The sequence below is a fragment of the Mercenaria mercenaria genome, chromosome 3 (genome assembly GCF_021730395.1).
Source record: "Mercenaria mercenaria strain notata chromosome 3, MADL_Memer_1, whole genome shotgun sequence".
NCBI lineage: Eukaryota > Metazoa > Mollusca > Bivalvia > Venerida > Veneridae > Mercenaria > Mercenaria mercenaria.
This window is the reverse complement of record NC_069363.1, coordinates 60,495,633-60,511,720: the sequence shown is the minus strand read 5'-3', so window position 1 is coordinate 60,511,720 and position 16,088 is coordinate 60,495,633. Positions and strand designations below refer to the sequence as shown.

General features: G+C 37.6%; 1 protein-coding gene across 4 annotated transcripts in view; it reads left to right on the top strand.

The window, feature by feature from the left end:
* The window catches only part of LOC123524595 (neurofilament medium polypeptide-like), a 54,839-nt gene that overhangs the window by 33,517 nt on the left and 5,234 nt on the right, over positions 1 to 16,088 (top strand). For all 4 annotated transcript variants that reach the window (XM_053538698.1, XM_053538700.1, XM_053538699.1 and 1 more), the window contains exons 3-4: positions 1,942 to 2,065; positions 14,524 to 15,134. In XM_053538698.1, coding sequence (XP_053394673.1) covers positions 1,942 to 2,065; positions 14,524 to 15,134 — 735 coding nt within the window. The remainder of the gene's footprint in view (positions 1 to 1,941; positions 2,066 to 14,523; positions 15,135 to 16,088) is intronic.

The window sequence follows — 16,088 nt, the reverse complement described above, 5'->3', positions numbered from 1 at the left end:
CTGCTCCTAAATTTTGATCTGGAAACAAACATCTTCTATCACTATGTAACATACAGCACAGAGGATTCTACTAATACTAGTATGTTTCAAAGGCATATAGAGTAAATAAAGGGGATCAAAATACAGACAATGAAGGCAGATAGCCCCTCTTTGATGTATGCCCTTAATTTAAGTAATAAGCAGCCTTATGATTGTAAAATATTGTTGCTTCAGCATGTAAGGTAGATAACTACATGTACTTCTTTACGCCAGAGTAGTTGATCCTTCTTTGTGCCGAGGTGATACTGTGTCTTATATGTGTAGTAAACTTTTTTTCCATGATGTTTTAAATTTTATGTTAAAAAAGTCCAGATGAAACAGCTGTCCAAATAGATATGCATAATTACAGGGTTAGAAAGGCACTTCTTTCATTAGTGCACATGACCCTATAAAATAGAGCTATAAAGGGAGGTAATCAAGCGGGTTCAATAAAACTTTATACATGTACTATGTTTATCAGTATTCAAATTTTTTACAAAATAATAAATAAAAATAATAAATGTTAGTAAAAAATATATCAAAAATAAGATGTAAAAAGAAATTGATATATATTATGTTCATAACAAAAAAATATGGCAGCATGTAATAAACAAAGGCATTGTGAGCCTTTAAACATGAATAACTTTGTTGCCTTACAAGTGTAAAGAATCTTAATGAATTAAATTTAATTCACCACATAGCTATGACATGTAATTTATGACATTGTGTCCACTGAATGTAAATTACCTGTGTTGTCAAGTACAGTATGCCACTCCTTAGTTATGTATGAACTTTGTTACTATGTCCTATCTTGTTTAAAGCCTCTTGCTTGTTGTTGCATTTTCCAAGAGATAAAGGAGAAAACAGTTGAACTTGTGTTAATGGCTATCTGCAGTAAGCAGTCACTTGCCTTATTCAGCCAGTCGACTAACTTACCAAATTGAATTTTTAGCTCATCTGATTTTTTGAAAAAAAATGATGAGTTATTGTCATCACTTGAGCGGTTGTCGGCGTCGGCGTCTGCGTCGGCGTTGCCTGGTTAAGTTTTATGTTTAGGTCAGCTTTTCTCCTAAACTATCAAAGCTATTGCTTTGAAACTTGGAATACTTGTTCACCATCATAAGCTGACCCTGTATAGCAAGAAACATAACTCCATCTTGCTTTTTTGCAAGATTTATGGCCCCTTTTGTACTTAGAAAAGATCAGATTTCTTGGTTAAGTTTTATGTTTAGGTCAACTTTTCTCCTAAACTATCAAAGCTATTGCTTTGAAACTTGGAATACTTGTTTACCATCATAAGCAGACCCTGTACATCAAGAAACATAACTCCATCTTGCCTTTTGCAAGATTTATTGCCCCTTTTGGACTTGGAAAATCAGTTTTCTTGGTTAAGTTTTATGTTTAGGTCAACTTTTTCTCTTAAACTATCAAAGCTATTGCGTTGAAACTTGCAACACTTGTTCACCATCATAAGCTGACCCTGTACAGCAAGCAACATAACTCCATCCTGCTTTTTGCAATAATTATTGCCCCTTTTGGACTTAGAAAATCATTTTCTTGGTTGAGTATTATGTTTAAGTCAACTTTTCTCATAAACTATCAAAACTATTGCTTTAAAACTTGCAACAGTTTTTCACCATCATAAGTGGACACTGAACATCAAGAAACATAACTCTGTCCTGCTTTTTGCAAGAATGATGGCCCTTTTTAGACTTAGAAAATCATGGGTAGGACAATAGTTCTATTACACAAAAAAAATCAGATGAGCGTCAGCACCCGCAAGGCAGTGCTCTTGTTGTTCTTATCTTAACTTGGTTTAAAGAGCTGCCAGCCTTAAGCAGTCAGATTTTATGGCTCCCTAGTTAGTACAGATTTGACTGTACCATAATTATTCTGCTTCTAGTTTCCATTTTGTTATTTCAGCAAATCATCGCAAAAGTGCAGTAGAGTTGTTGGAGGCGTCTAAAGGGACATACGTTAAAAGCACAACAGTCCTCAATCACAGACAGGAATTGAAACATCCAGAAAACCTCTCTGTTGGAAACAGGTATATATATATAACCGAATTTCAGAAATTTCTTTTGTTTCATCTGCTATAAATGTGTAATATTGTATTTTGTAGCTGAATTGAATTGAATATTGCAAATATGAAAACCTGGTTTTCTGGTGTTGCCATGTTTCTTGTTTCTGTTCAGTATACATTAATTTATGTCTAAAGCCAAACCCAGTAAACTTATGTATGCAAAGCTTGTGTGTTAAAGGTATCCAGTGCTTAACTTTTGCTATTGTAGTTTTTGCTTATGGTCTAACTTTAATTGTAGGAAGTCTTTTTAAGATGAATTAAACCTAATTAAATATGTAAATTATGTCTCTTCCACTGGGGGAGACATATTGTTTTTGCCTTGTTCGTCCTTCCGTCTGTCACACTTCATTTCCGATCAATAACTGGAGAAACATTTGACCTAGAACTTTCAAACTTAATAGAGTGGTAGGGCTTATGGAGTAGACGACCCCTATTGTTTTTGGGGTCACTCCATCAAAGGTCAAGGTCACAGGGGTCTGAACAGGGAAAAGCATTTCTGATCAATAACTTGAGAGCCACTGAAACTTCATAGAATGATTGGTCATGCAGAGTAGATGACCCCTATTGATTTTGGGGTCACTCTGGTAAAGGACAGGGTCACAGGGGCCTGAACATGCAAAACAATTTCCGATCAATAACTTGAGAATCACTTGATCCAGAATGTTGAAACTTAATAAGATGATTGGTCATGTAGAGTAGATGACCTGTAGTGATTTTGTGGTTGCTCTGATAAAGGTCAAGGTCACAGGGGCCTGAACTTGGATAACCATTTCCGGTCAGTAACTTTAGAACCACTTGACCCAGAATGTTGAAACCTCACAGGATGATTGATCATGCAGAGTAGATGACCCCTGTTGATTTTGGGGTCACTCTACTAAAGGTCAAGGTCACAGGGGCCTGAACATGCAAAACCATTTCCGATCAATAACTTGAGAATCACTTGACCCAGAACGTTGAAACTTAATAGGATGATTGGACATGCAGAGTAGATGATCCCTATTGATTTTGGTGTCACTCTATTAAAGGTCAAGGTCGCAGTGGACAGAACATGTAAATCCATTTCCAGTCAATAACTTGAGAACTATTTGACCTAGAACCTTCAAATTTCATAGAGTGATAGGACTTACAGAGTAGATGGCCCATATTGTTTTTAGGGTCACTCCATCAAAGGTCAATGTCACAGGGGGCTGAACATAGAAAACTCTTTTCAATCAATAACTTGAGAACCACTTGACCCAGAATGTTGAAACTTAATAGGATGATTGGACATGCAGAGTAGATGACCCCTACCGGGTCACTCGATCAAAGGTCAAGGTCACAGGTGATTGAACATGGAAAACCGTTTCAAATTCATAACTTGAGAACCACTAGGCCCAGAATGTTGAAACTTAGTGGGATGATTGAACATGCCAAGTAGATGATCCCTATTGCAGCCAACCATCATTGTCTCTTTCACTTTTACTTCTGTCCCCTATTGACTTCTTGCCTATCGACTATGCATTTGGGGAGACATGCACTTTTCTACAAAAGCATCTTCTAGTTAAATGTATTTGCTGAGCTACATTCACAAATGTTAATTTTTTAAAGGACTTCAGTAGGGAGAGCATTGGTCTACAGATGGCGGGGTCGCGAGTTTGATCCCCGGGCGGGTCGTATGTTCTCCATGACGATTTGATAAAAGACATTGTGTCTGAAATCATTTGTCCTCCACCTCTGATAATTCATGTGGGGAAGTTGGCAGTTACTTGCGGAGAACAGGTTTGTACTGGTACAGAATCCAGGAACACTGGTTTAGGTTAACTGCCCGCCGTTACATGACTAAAATACTGTTGAAAAACCGCGTTAAACCCAAAACAAAAAAAAGCAAACAAAATAATTTTTTAAAGGACTTCGAGTCTTTTAGTGACAATACACGTTTATGCTTTAGGCCTGTTCAGTCTTAAACCTAAGACACAGTACTGTTTATTCGCAAAAACCTGTTAATTTCATATTCACATAAATATTTTGAAGTATTGTTCATCTTTTCAAATATGACTTTTGGTCTAATATACCTTTAATATACTGTCAATGATCATGGTGATGGACTTAGACTGATTCAAAGTGCAAAAACAGTTCTTGTTATTTCTTTGGTGTATTCCGTAAGGCTTTGTCCAAATAGATGAACCTTTTAATTTTGTACAGGAACTTTTACAGTTAGAGCCATAAAGGGTGGTAACCAAAAACAATAAATTCAAATAAACTTTTTACTCTATTCATCAATATTGAAACCTTTGGCAAATTTAAAAGAAAAAAGTTATGGAAAATAGGATTTAACAACATGTTAAAAGTTTTTGTATTGGTGACGGAAAACATGGCAGCCACATTTCAAATAAAGGCATTACGAGCCTTTAAGAGAAACTCTATGTGGAAAATAAGCTGAAATTATTCAGACTTCTTTGTTTTTAGCTCGACTATTCGAAGAATAGTCTAGCTATTCTACTCACCCTGGCGTCGGCGTCGGCGTCACACCTTGGTTAAGTTTTTGCATGCAAGTACATACAGCTATCAATTAAAGGAATATAGCTTTGAAACTTATTTATTCTTTTTCTAGGTCAATTACCAACCTCACTGGGTCAAGTTCCATAACTCTAACATGTATTTTGAGCAAATTATGCCCCCTTTTGGACTTAGAAAATTCTGGTTAAAGTTTTACATGCAAGTTACTATCTCCAAAACTAATGCAGATATTGAATTGAAACTTCACATGTGTCTTCGGGGTTATAAAACTAGTTGATAGCACCAAGTCCCATAACTCTGACTTTCATTTTGGCCAAATTATGCCCCCTTTTGGACTTAGAAAATTTTGGTTAAAGTTTTGCGTGCAAGTACATACAGCTATTACTAAAAGGCATATAGATTTGAAACTTATGTTTTCTTTTTCTAGATCAATTACCTACCTCACTGGGCCAAGTCCCATAACTCTGACATGTATTTTGGCCAAATTATGCCCCCTTTTGGACTTAGAAAATTCTGGTTAAAGTTTTGCGTGCAAGTACATACAGCTATTACTAAAAGGCAAATAGATTTGAAACTTATTTTTTTCTTTTTCTAGATCAATTACCTACCTCACTGGGTCAAGTCCTATAACTCTGACATGTATTTTGAGCAAATTATGCCCCCTTTTGGACTTAGAAAATCCTGGTTAAAGTTTTACATGCAAGTTACTATCTCCAAAACTAATGCAGATATTAAATTGAAACTTCACATGTGTCTTCGGGGTTATAAAACTAGTTGATAGCAGCAAGTCCCATAACTCTGACTTTCATTTTGGCCAAATTATGCCCCCTTTTGGACTTAGAATATTCTGGTTAAAGTTTTGCGTGCAAGTACATACAGCTATTTCTAAAAGGCATATAGATTTGAAACTTATTTTTTCTTTTTCTAGATCAATTACCAACCTCACTGGGTCAAAACCCATAACTCTGACATGTGTTTTGAGCAAATTATGCCCCCTTTTAGACTTAGAAAATTTTGGTTGAAGTTTTACATGCAAGTTATTATCTCCAAAACTAATGCAGATATTGAATTGAAACTTCACATGTGTCTTCGGGCTTATAAAACTAGTTGATAGCAGCAAGTCCCATAACTCTGACCTTCATTTTGGCCAAATTATGCCCCCTTTTGGACTTAGAAAATTCTGGTTAAAGTTTTGCGTGCAAGTACATACAGCTATTACTAAAAGGCATATAGATTTGAAACTTATTTTTTCTTTTTCTAGATCAATTACTAACCTCACTGGATCAAGTTCCATAACTCTGGCATGTATTTTGGGCAAATTATGCCCCCTTTTGGACTTTGAAAATTCTGGTTAAAAGTTTTACATGCGAGTTTCTATCTCTAAAACTAATGCAGATATTGAATTGAAACTTCACATGTGCCTTAGGGGTGATAAAACTAGTTGATAGCAGCAAGTCCCATAACTGATATGCATTTTGGTCAAATTATTCCCCCTTTTGAACTTAAAACTCTTTTGATATTTAACCTTTTTAGGTAATATTTTCCTGCCTCTGGGACAATATTTCGAATAGTCGAGCTTGGCTGTCTTACGGACAGCTCTTGTTTACTTAATTCCCAGGGTATATTATAGGTTTGTTCAGTTATTATATATGTATTGATCATCCACTGAGGCAGTCTTTACGGCTGTTCTCTGCATTTACTGACATGTAAAATTGGTATGTTTGTGCATTTATTGACATCGCAATGTTGGAGGTCTCATTTTCTTATTGTGAATGTGGTTGGAAATAAGACTTTTCTAATAAATTTCATGTTGCCAACAGTTGATTGATTATAGCCTGTAAGGCTTTCAAGTTTGAAAAATTGTAGGTGACTTCAATGAGAATTTTTTGTACAAGGTTGATTTTAGGATTGGTTTTGGTATTGAGCCACGCCATGGGAAAACCAACGTAGTGGCTTTGCGACCAGCATGGATCCAGACCAGCCTGCGCATCCCCGCAGTCTGGTCAGAATCCATGCTGTTCGCTTTTAAAGCCTATTGGAATTGGAGAAACTGTTAGCGAACAGCATGGATCCTGACCAGACTGCATGGATGCGCAGGCTGGTCTGGATCCATGCTGGTCGCAAACCCACTATGTTGGTTTTCTCATGGCATGGCTCAATATCCATTTTAAAAAAGGGGATAAAGCATACACTTATAGCTCGGCTTGCCAGTCAGTTGTCAAAACTTTTGCCAGAAGTCCATTTTAAAGACTGAGGTTCAGTAGTTTTGACTGTTGACTGGAAAGCTATTTACTGAATGCTTTGTCAGTCCATAGTCAAAACTATTGCCTGAGGTCATGGCATAAGAATTAAATTTCAGTTAGATTTTTTTTCTCGATTTTTGACTTTAGCCTAACAAAATACTGTGTTGAACTTTAGACTATCATTTTGAACATATTATGGAGTGACAGTTTGTAGGAGTATGGTAATAATATGTTATGGTAATCTGAAACATATTTACCAATTTCAAAATTTCAAAGGATTTTTAGTTTTATATTATGGACAGTAAAGCTTACTTTCTTACCAGTAACCTGAAACTTCTAAGTTAAAGGTGCAGGACAAATGACCTTTGGTCATCACTGTGAACATTTGACTCACTGGGGATTCAAACCTGCAACGGTCTGAAAACAAGGCCTGTCCTCTACTTATTGAGTTTACTGGGCCATGGATAAGTTTTGCATTTAGGTCAACTTTTCGCCTTAACAGTCAAAGCTATTGCTTTAAAACTTGTAACAGTTATTCGCCATTAAAAGCTAACTCTGCACAGCTAGTACTGAAACTCTACATTGCTTTTTGCAAGAATTATGGCCCCTTTTGGACTTGGAAAATCAGATTTCTTGGTTAAGTTTTGTGTTTAGGTCAGCTTTTCTCCTAAACTATCAAAGCTATTGCTTTTAAACTTGCAACACTTGTTCACCACCAATAGCTGACTATGTACAGTAAGAAAGATAACTCCATCCTGGCTTTTGCAAAAATTATGGACCCTTTTGGACTTAGGGAATATCATAAAAACACGGGTAGGACAATATTTCTATTATACAGAGACAAAAAGATCAGATGAGTGTCTGCATCCACAGTGGTGGTCTTGTTTTCAGTTTTGTTGGCATTGTATGTTTTGTTGGGTTTAACAATGCCTGGACACAGTTATAGGTCATATGGCGACTTTCCAGCTTTGATGGTGGAGGAAGACCCCAGGTGCCCCTCCGTGCATCATTTCACCACCTGGGTAGAACCACCGACCTTCCATAAGCACATGGATCCAGCTTCCTCACATGAAGTATTCAGTGCCCCAAGTGAGGTTCGAACTCACATGGATGTGGGGCAAGCGATTTGAAATCAGTGACCATAACCACTCGACCACTGGGAAATGATTAGTAACCTCTTACTTCAAGTTTTCTTAAAAGTTCTCAAATTTTATTATGTCTCCCACCACACAGTGGTATGAGAGACTTATTGATTTACTCCAGTCTGTCTGTCTGTGTGTCTGTCTGTCACAAAACTTGTCCTCTAAGTTGAACATTTCTCATCCAATTTTCACCAAACTTAAACATAATGTGTTTGACCATGAGGCCTCAGCCAGGTTTGATAACTAGCCAAATCGGTCCAGGCATAATGGAGTTACGGCCCTTGAATTACCAAAAATCGGCCTTTTTACTCTTGTCCGCACTCTTAAGTCGATTATTTCTCATCTGATCTTCAGCAAACTTGAACAAAATGTGTTTGACCATGAGACCTCGGCCAAGTTCGATAACTAGCCAAGTCGGTCCAGGCATTTTGGAATTAACGGCCCTTGAATGACCTAAATATCAGCCTTTTTACTCTTGTTTGCTCTCTAAATCGAACATTTCTCATCCAATCTTCACCAAACTTGAATAAAATGTGTTTTACCATAAGACCTCAGCCAAGTTCGATAACTAGCCAAATCCGCCCAGGCATTTTTGAATTATGGCCCTTGAGTTACTGATTGGATCCACTCGTCCAGACCGTCTAATTGGATCCACTCGTCTAAACCATCTAGAGAAACTAGACATTTTTCATAGGGGCAAACTTCTGGGAGACATGCGCTTTTCTCAAAAGCATCTCTAGTTTGTATGTTGCTTTTCATATGGCTATTTAAAAGTAAATAATTTGGTGTGATCCCTGTTTGAATAAATCTTTGCTTTCTCATTACATACATTTTAGTTGTACAACATCTTGTTCTAGACTTGTTGCTATTACTCTCTGTTGAAATTTTCGGCTTTTATTAGGAGGAAGAAGATGGATGACTTTAATGTTATATATTGATAATCAATGATGAACACTGGGGAATATGCCAACATTAAACAAATAAAGCCATGTCTTTCCATTGAAACTGATAGTGGGATAATAGTTGTTTTGCATGCTCTTGAAAATAATGGGTGAAATTATCTTCTGTAAATATGGAAACTATGTAAAAAAAAAAAGGTTGCCAGGATGTTGCAAGTTGTAATCAATGACATTCTAGTAATATCAGGGTTCTTTTCCATAACTCCCAAAGGTTGAATTTGTTTTAGGTATTGATTACAGTTGAATACTAGAAGAGTTGTTTTTACTTTATTGAATGTTGTTGCATTTAGTAAAAAAAGTGGTTGAAAATGTTGATTTTTTTTGTTTGTTTATGTTTCTGTATGTATAACCGTGATAACCTGAGAATGCTTGGGCCTGGGATCATAAATTTTGGTACACAGGTGTAACATCATAAAATACATGTCAGGTTCGACTTTGAGGTCAGTAGGTCAAGGGCCAAGGTCACAGTGACCCAGAACAGTTGAACGGTTTCCGGATGATAAGTTGAGAACGCTTGGGCCTAGGATCATGACAGTAGATAAGGAGGTTTGTTTGTGTTTCTGTATGTATAACCGTGATCACATGCAGATGATCCCTATTGATTTTTAGGTCAGAGGTCAAGGTCACAGTGACCTGGAACAGTTAAACCAATTCCAGATGATAACCAGAACGCTTAGGCCTAGGATCAGGAACGTTGATAGGAAGGTTGGTCATGACCAGCAGATGACACCTACTAATTTTAAGGTCAGTAGGTCAGAGGTCAAAGTCACAGTGACCCGGAACAGTTTAATCATTTCCGGACGATAACCTGAGAATGCTTGGGCCTAGGATCACGAAACTTAATAGGGAGGTTGATCATGACTAGCAGATGACCCCTATTGATTTTGAGGTTCAACTTTGACATTGGTTTATTTATGTGACAAGGGCGTATTGTGGGGGTATAATTCATCACTCCTGTGACAGCTCTAGCTGAACCAGGCTTTATGCTCAGTAGTTCAGACTATTGCTCAAGGACCAAAAAATCTCAGGCCGTTAGGTTAGAATATTGACCATCAAACCATTCCATACTGGTAATTATTCAATTTCATGACATCAAAAGTTGAATGTTCACACTTTTTGTTTTAATGTTTTTTTGACTTACTAGCCCAGTTGAAAATAGAATGTTCAGTCATGTAGTGAAAACTATAGACCAGCAATTTATATAAGAATTCATGTAAAGCTTATAGTTAATAATGCATCAAGATTTGTGTCAAGTCTGATATTTACTTGAGAAAGTACTTTCAACTCCTTGTTATTGTAACTTAAGTAAAACAAAGTGTGTTTAAGCACTGTTTATGCCCCCTTTCGCAGATGTTGGTTGGTCGGTCAGCCTGTCAGTATGTAGACTAATCTGTTTCCTGATGATAACTCAAGAACACTTGGGCCTAGGATCATGAACATTGATAGGGAGGCTGGCCATGACCAGCAGATGACATCTATTGATTTTGAGATCAGTAGGTCAGAGGTCAAGGTCACAGTTACCCGGAACAGTTAAACCGTTTCCGGATGGTATCTCAAGAGTGCTTAGGCCTAGATCAATGAAAGTTGATAGGGAGGTTGGTCATGACCAGCAGATGACCCCTATTGATTTTGAGATCAGTCAAAGGTCAAGGTCACAGTGACCCAAAACAATGAAACGGTTTCCGGATGATAACTCAACACTTCAGCCTAAGATCATGAAAGTTGTTACGGAGGTTGGTCATGACCAGCATATGACCCCTATAGTTTTTTGAGATCAGTAGGTCAAAGGTCAATGTCTCATCAGACGACCTCTATTAGTTTTGAGGTCACAGTGACCCGGAACAGTTAAACGGTTTCCGGACGATAACTTGAGAACGCTTGAGCCTAGGACCACGAAACTTAAAAGGGAGATTGATCATGACCAGCAGACAACCCTTATTGATTTTGAGATCAGTAGGTAAAAGGTCAAGGTCACATTGACCCAGAACATTAAAAATTTTGTGTACAGTGACCAAATCATTTCTGTTCCCAGTGCAATTACTGTATGCATCAAGGGGGAATTTTGTGTTCTACAAGCTCTTGATACCTATAAAATCAGTCAAGTAGCCAGTATGCTTAAAGATGTAAAACATAAGCAGTATAGACATATTTGGCATAAAATATGCACTTGAATGTTAATACATGATATTTCATTTTTTTTTAAATGAACAACACACTTGTAATGTATTGCAATTTAAACTGGTTTGAAGATTCAATCAATGTTGAACATTTTCATACAAAAAAACTGAAGACAAGTGATAAGATATTCTTCCTGAATTGTTACCTGCAGATTTGATAACTTTTCTTATGCACCTGTCAGTCATAACTCTACACCTAGAGTAGTTATACACCTGCACTCATAAAACAGAGCAGGGTGTTTCCTTGTTGTGAAATGATGAACATAATTGTTTTTGGCTTTCGATAGTCATAAATCAAACAATGAGTAGATGCAGCCTGTCTGTGTGAAAAGATTGAATTATTATATATTTTCCATTGATTAAATGGTTATCCTGCATGTTATTGGTTATCATTAGTTATCATGAAATTGATCAACGGTAAAGTGCCTTTCTGACGCTTAGTACAAGGTCTTAGAGTCACTTGTCTGGAACATGTTCATGAACTGTACAGTAGAGACGTAATACTGTCAAAAGTAGACTGTTTGTTTGTTTGTTTTGGGTTTAACACCGTTTTTATGCCCCCCGAAGGGAGGCATATAGTTTTTAGCTCATCTGATTTTTTGAAAAAAAATGATGAGTTATTGTCATCACTTGAGCGGTTGTCGGCGTCGGCGTCGGCGTTGCCTGGTTAAGTTTTATGTTTAGGTCAGCTTTTCTCCTAAACTATCAAAGCTATTGCTTTGAAACTTGGAATACTTGTTCACCATCATAAGCTGACCCTGTATAGCAAGAAACATAACTCCATCTTGCTTTTTGCAAGATTTATGGCCCCTTTTGTACTTAGAAAATATCAGATTTCTTGGTTAAGTTTTATGTTTAGGTCAACATTTCTCCTAAACTATCAAAGCTTTTGCTTTGAAACTTGGAATACTTGTTCACCATCATAAGCAGACCCTGTACATCAAGAAACATAACTCCATCTTGCTTTTTGCAAGAATTATTGCCCCTTTTGGACTTAGAAAATCAGTTTTCTTGGTTAAGTTTTATGTTTAGGTCAGCTTTTATCCTAAACTATCAAAGCTATTCCTTTAAAACTTGCAACACTTGTTCACCATCATAAGCTGACCCTGTACAGCAAGAAACATAACTCCATCCTGCTTTTTGCAAGATTTATGGCCCCTTTTGGACTTAGAAAATATCAGATTTCTTGGTTAAGTTTTATGTTTAGGTCAACTTTTTCTCTTAAACTATCAAAGCTATTGCTTTAAAACTTGCAACACTTGTTGACCATCATAAGCTGACCCTGTAAACCAAGCAACATAACTCCATCCTGCTTTTTGCAATAATTATTGCCCCTTTTGGACTTAGAAAATCATTTTCTTGGTTGAGTATTATGTTAAAGTCAACTTTTCTCATATTACCAGCAAAGCTATTGCTTTAAAACTTGCAACAGTTTTTCACCATCATAAGTGGACACTGAACATCAAGAAACATAACTCTATCCTGCTTTTTGCAAGAATGATGGCCCTTTTTAGACTTAGAAAATCATGGGTAAGACAATATTTCTATTACACAAAAAAAATCAGATGAGCGTCAGCACCCGCAAGGCGGTGCTCTTGTTTAACTGTCTGTCGGTCTGTCCGCTTTTTTCGTGTCCGGTCCATATCTTTGTCATCGATGGATGGATTTTCAAATAACTTGGCATGAATGTGTACCACAGTAAGACGAAGTGTCGTGCGCAAGACCCAGGTCTGTAGCTCAAAGGTCAAGGTCACACTTAGACATTAAAGGATAGTGCATTGATGGGCGTGTCCGGTCCATATCTTTGTCATCGATGGATGGATTTTCAAATAACTTGGCATGAATGTGTACCACAGTAAGACGACGTGTCGTGCGCAAGAGCCAGGTCTGTAGCTCAAAGGTCAAGGTCACACTTAGACATTAAAGGATAGTGCATTGATGGGCATGTCCGGTCCATATCTTTGTCATTGATGGATGGATTTTCAAATAACTTGGCATGAATGTGTACCACAGTAAGACAACGTGTCGCGCGCAAGACCCAGGTCCGTAGCTCAAAGGTCAAGGTCACACTTAGACGTTAAAGGTCATTTTTCATGATAGTGCATTGATGGGCGTGTCCGGTCCATATTTTTTTCATTCATGCATGGATTTTAAAATAACTACGCATGAATGTGTGACACAGTCAGACAACGTGTCGTGCGCAAGACCCAGCTCCGTAGGTCAAAGGTCCTAAACTCTAAAATCGGCCATAACTATTCATTTAAAGTGCCATCGGGGGCATGTGTCATCCTATGGAGACAGCTCTTGTTTTTCAACAGTATTTCAGTCATGTAACGACGGGCAGTTAACCTAACCAGTGTTCCTGGATTCTGTTCCAGTACAAAACTGTTCTCCGGTAGTAACTGCCAACTTCCCCACATGAATCAGAGGTGGAGGACTAATGATTTCAGACACAGTGTCGTTTATCAAATAGTCACAGAGAACATATGCCCCGCCCGAGGATCGAACTCACGACCCAGCGATCTGCAGACCAACGCTCTTACCTACTGAGCTAAGCGGGCGGGTTATAAGTAGACTGTATACATGGTAGTCACAATTGAAATTTTGAAATTGATAAATATGTTTCAGAAATGAATGTCCTTACAAACTGCTTTATCAATATTTCTAAGGAGTCTTGCTCTGCTGAAATGGTAATTTCTAACATGTTGGAAACAAGGTATTTTTTCTGAAAGCTTAGTCTAGAGAAACGGTAATTCGCCACCGCAGTGAAAAAAACGGATACATATATTGATATCTCAAGAAGCACAAATTCACTTTTTTGTGCTGATTTGACGATATGGACAAGATTTGTCCAGGGACACGTGAAAATTCACCAGCATTTATTCAGTCGGGACTTACTGATACAATAGACTTGAAACTGTCAGCTTTATTTAACAAGGAACCTTCACATTTCATGAGTTATTATATTAAGATGATTAAATCCTAAATAGCTTTCTGTCAAAAGTGCATGATGTTCCTCATTCTTACACAGTAAATATCAAAAGTCTGCCACCCTACAGGGAAAATAAGTACAGACAAACATCATTATTTAATTAGCAATTTAAATGGTCATATCTTCAGGGTGTGATTCAGTCTGGACAGACTATGCGATATGTGCAAATATAGCAAATATAGATAGACAGACAGACTGATGCACTGACAGAATCAATATGTCTGCCTCTTGAGAATGAAGGCGTGAATATTATCATTCAGTTTATATACTGGAACTAATCGGTTTTACAGCAACAACTGCATTAATTCTATATATAGAGTATTAAGTTGTATAATTTAATGGAAGTATTGTCTTCAAACGATAATAATTTGCAAACTGCAACATCAAATGTATCGTAATTTGTATATTTCCAGGGATGTACTGTCATTGCCAATAACTGCTGGCAAACATTCGCCTTCAGATGAACCTTCAAGTTTATCCAAGGAGAACGCCAGAAACTTCAATACATTAGGGGAAAGGGACAACAGTAGATCTCCACCGACATTCCATAAAGAAAATCTCCAGCAAACCTCCAGTGGTTCCAGTTCTCCATTAACTGGGAAGAAATTGTCTGTGATATCTTCAGTTTCATCATCTGTTTCTCAATCTTCTAACTCGCCTTCAGTGGGCAAAAAGTCCTCATTGACATCTCAGTCTTCAAAGTCGCCATCGGTTGGCAACAAGGCTTCTGGGACGTCTCGAACATCGGAAGTAAAAATAAACTTTGCTGTGACCAGTTCAGAGACGGAACATTCTGCTTCCCAAGGGAAGAAGTTGTCTCTGACCTCAGTAACTTCATCAGTATCTCATGCAAGTACAAAGAGTCATTCCAAGGATGAAGTGGACAGTTCAGGCTTTAAGACTCCACTGACACCTCCTCCAGTACCCGGCCATAAACCAGTTGTGCCTCCTAAACCAGGTTCTGCTACCAAGCCTACAACCCCGCCAAAACCTGGGCCCAAACCTGTGATACAACAGACTCCAGGTATTATGAGCTGCGCCATGAGAAAACCAACATAGTGCATTTGCGACCAGCATGGATCCAGTCCAGCCTGTGCGTCCGCGCAGTCTGGTCAGGTTCCATGCTGTTTGCTTTCAAAGCCTATTGCAATTAGAGAAACTGTTAGCGAACAGCATGGATCCTGACCAGACTGCGCGGATGTGCAGGCTGGTCTGGATCCATGCTGGTCGCAAATGCATTATGTTGGTTTTTTCATGGCACGGCTCATACCTAATCATAGCTGCAGACATAGTACATTTTTTATAAGTTCATAAAAAAGTGGCTTCTAATACATGTCCATCTTTAAAATACTTGTTAAAATTTGCTGAACCTCAACTGGAGATTTGAGAAATTAGCAATTTGAACATGTGTTCCTCCTTGAGTTTTGATCATGTTTACCTCTGCTTCCTACCCATAATAATGTAAACCTTTAGTTTGTTTTTCTTGCATGTTTTGAAGTGGTATTTCGAGACAGTTTTATTTCAGCTTACATAATTTTATAGACTACAATCTGTTTTAAAAAAAACCTGATATTACCAGTATTATGCTGAGCCCGTTGTTCACTGTTCCTTAAGTTGAAACAAATGTTTGTTTGTTTGTTTTCAGTTTTTAGCTCACCTGATCACCCTGTGTCTGTCATTCATCGTTATCAATTTGTAGGTCACAGTTTTAGCCCAAACAAAATGAAACATGGTCAGAATATTACCGTCATAAAATCTCAGACAAATTGATTACTTGGTCATTTGGGGTCAAAAACTAGGTCACAAGGTCAATTGATAGGAAAACCTTATTTACACTCTGGAGGCCGAATTTTTAAAGTCATCTTCATTAAACTTTGTCAGAATGTTTATCAATGACAATATTTCTATTATACAGAGACAAAAAAATCAGATGAGCAGTTGCATCAGCAAGGCGGTGCTCTTGTTTTAATCCTATTTT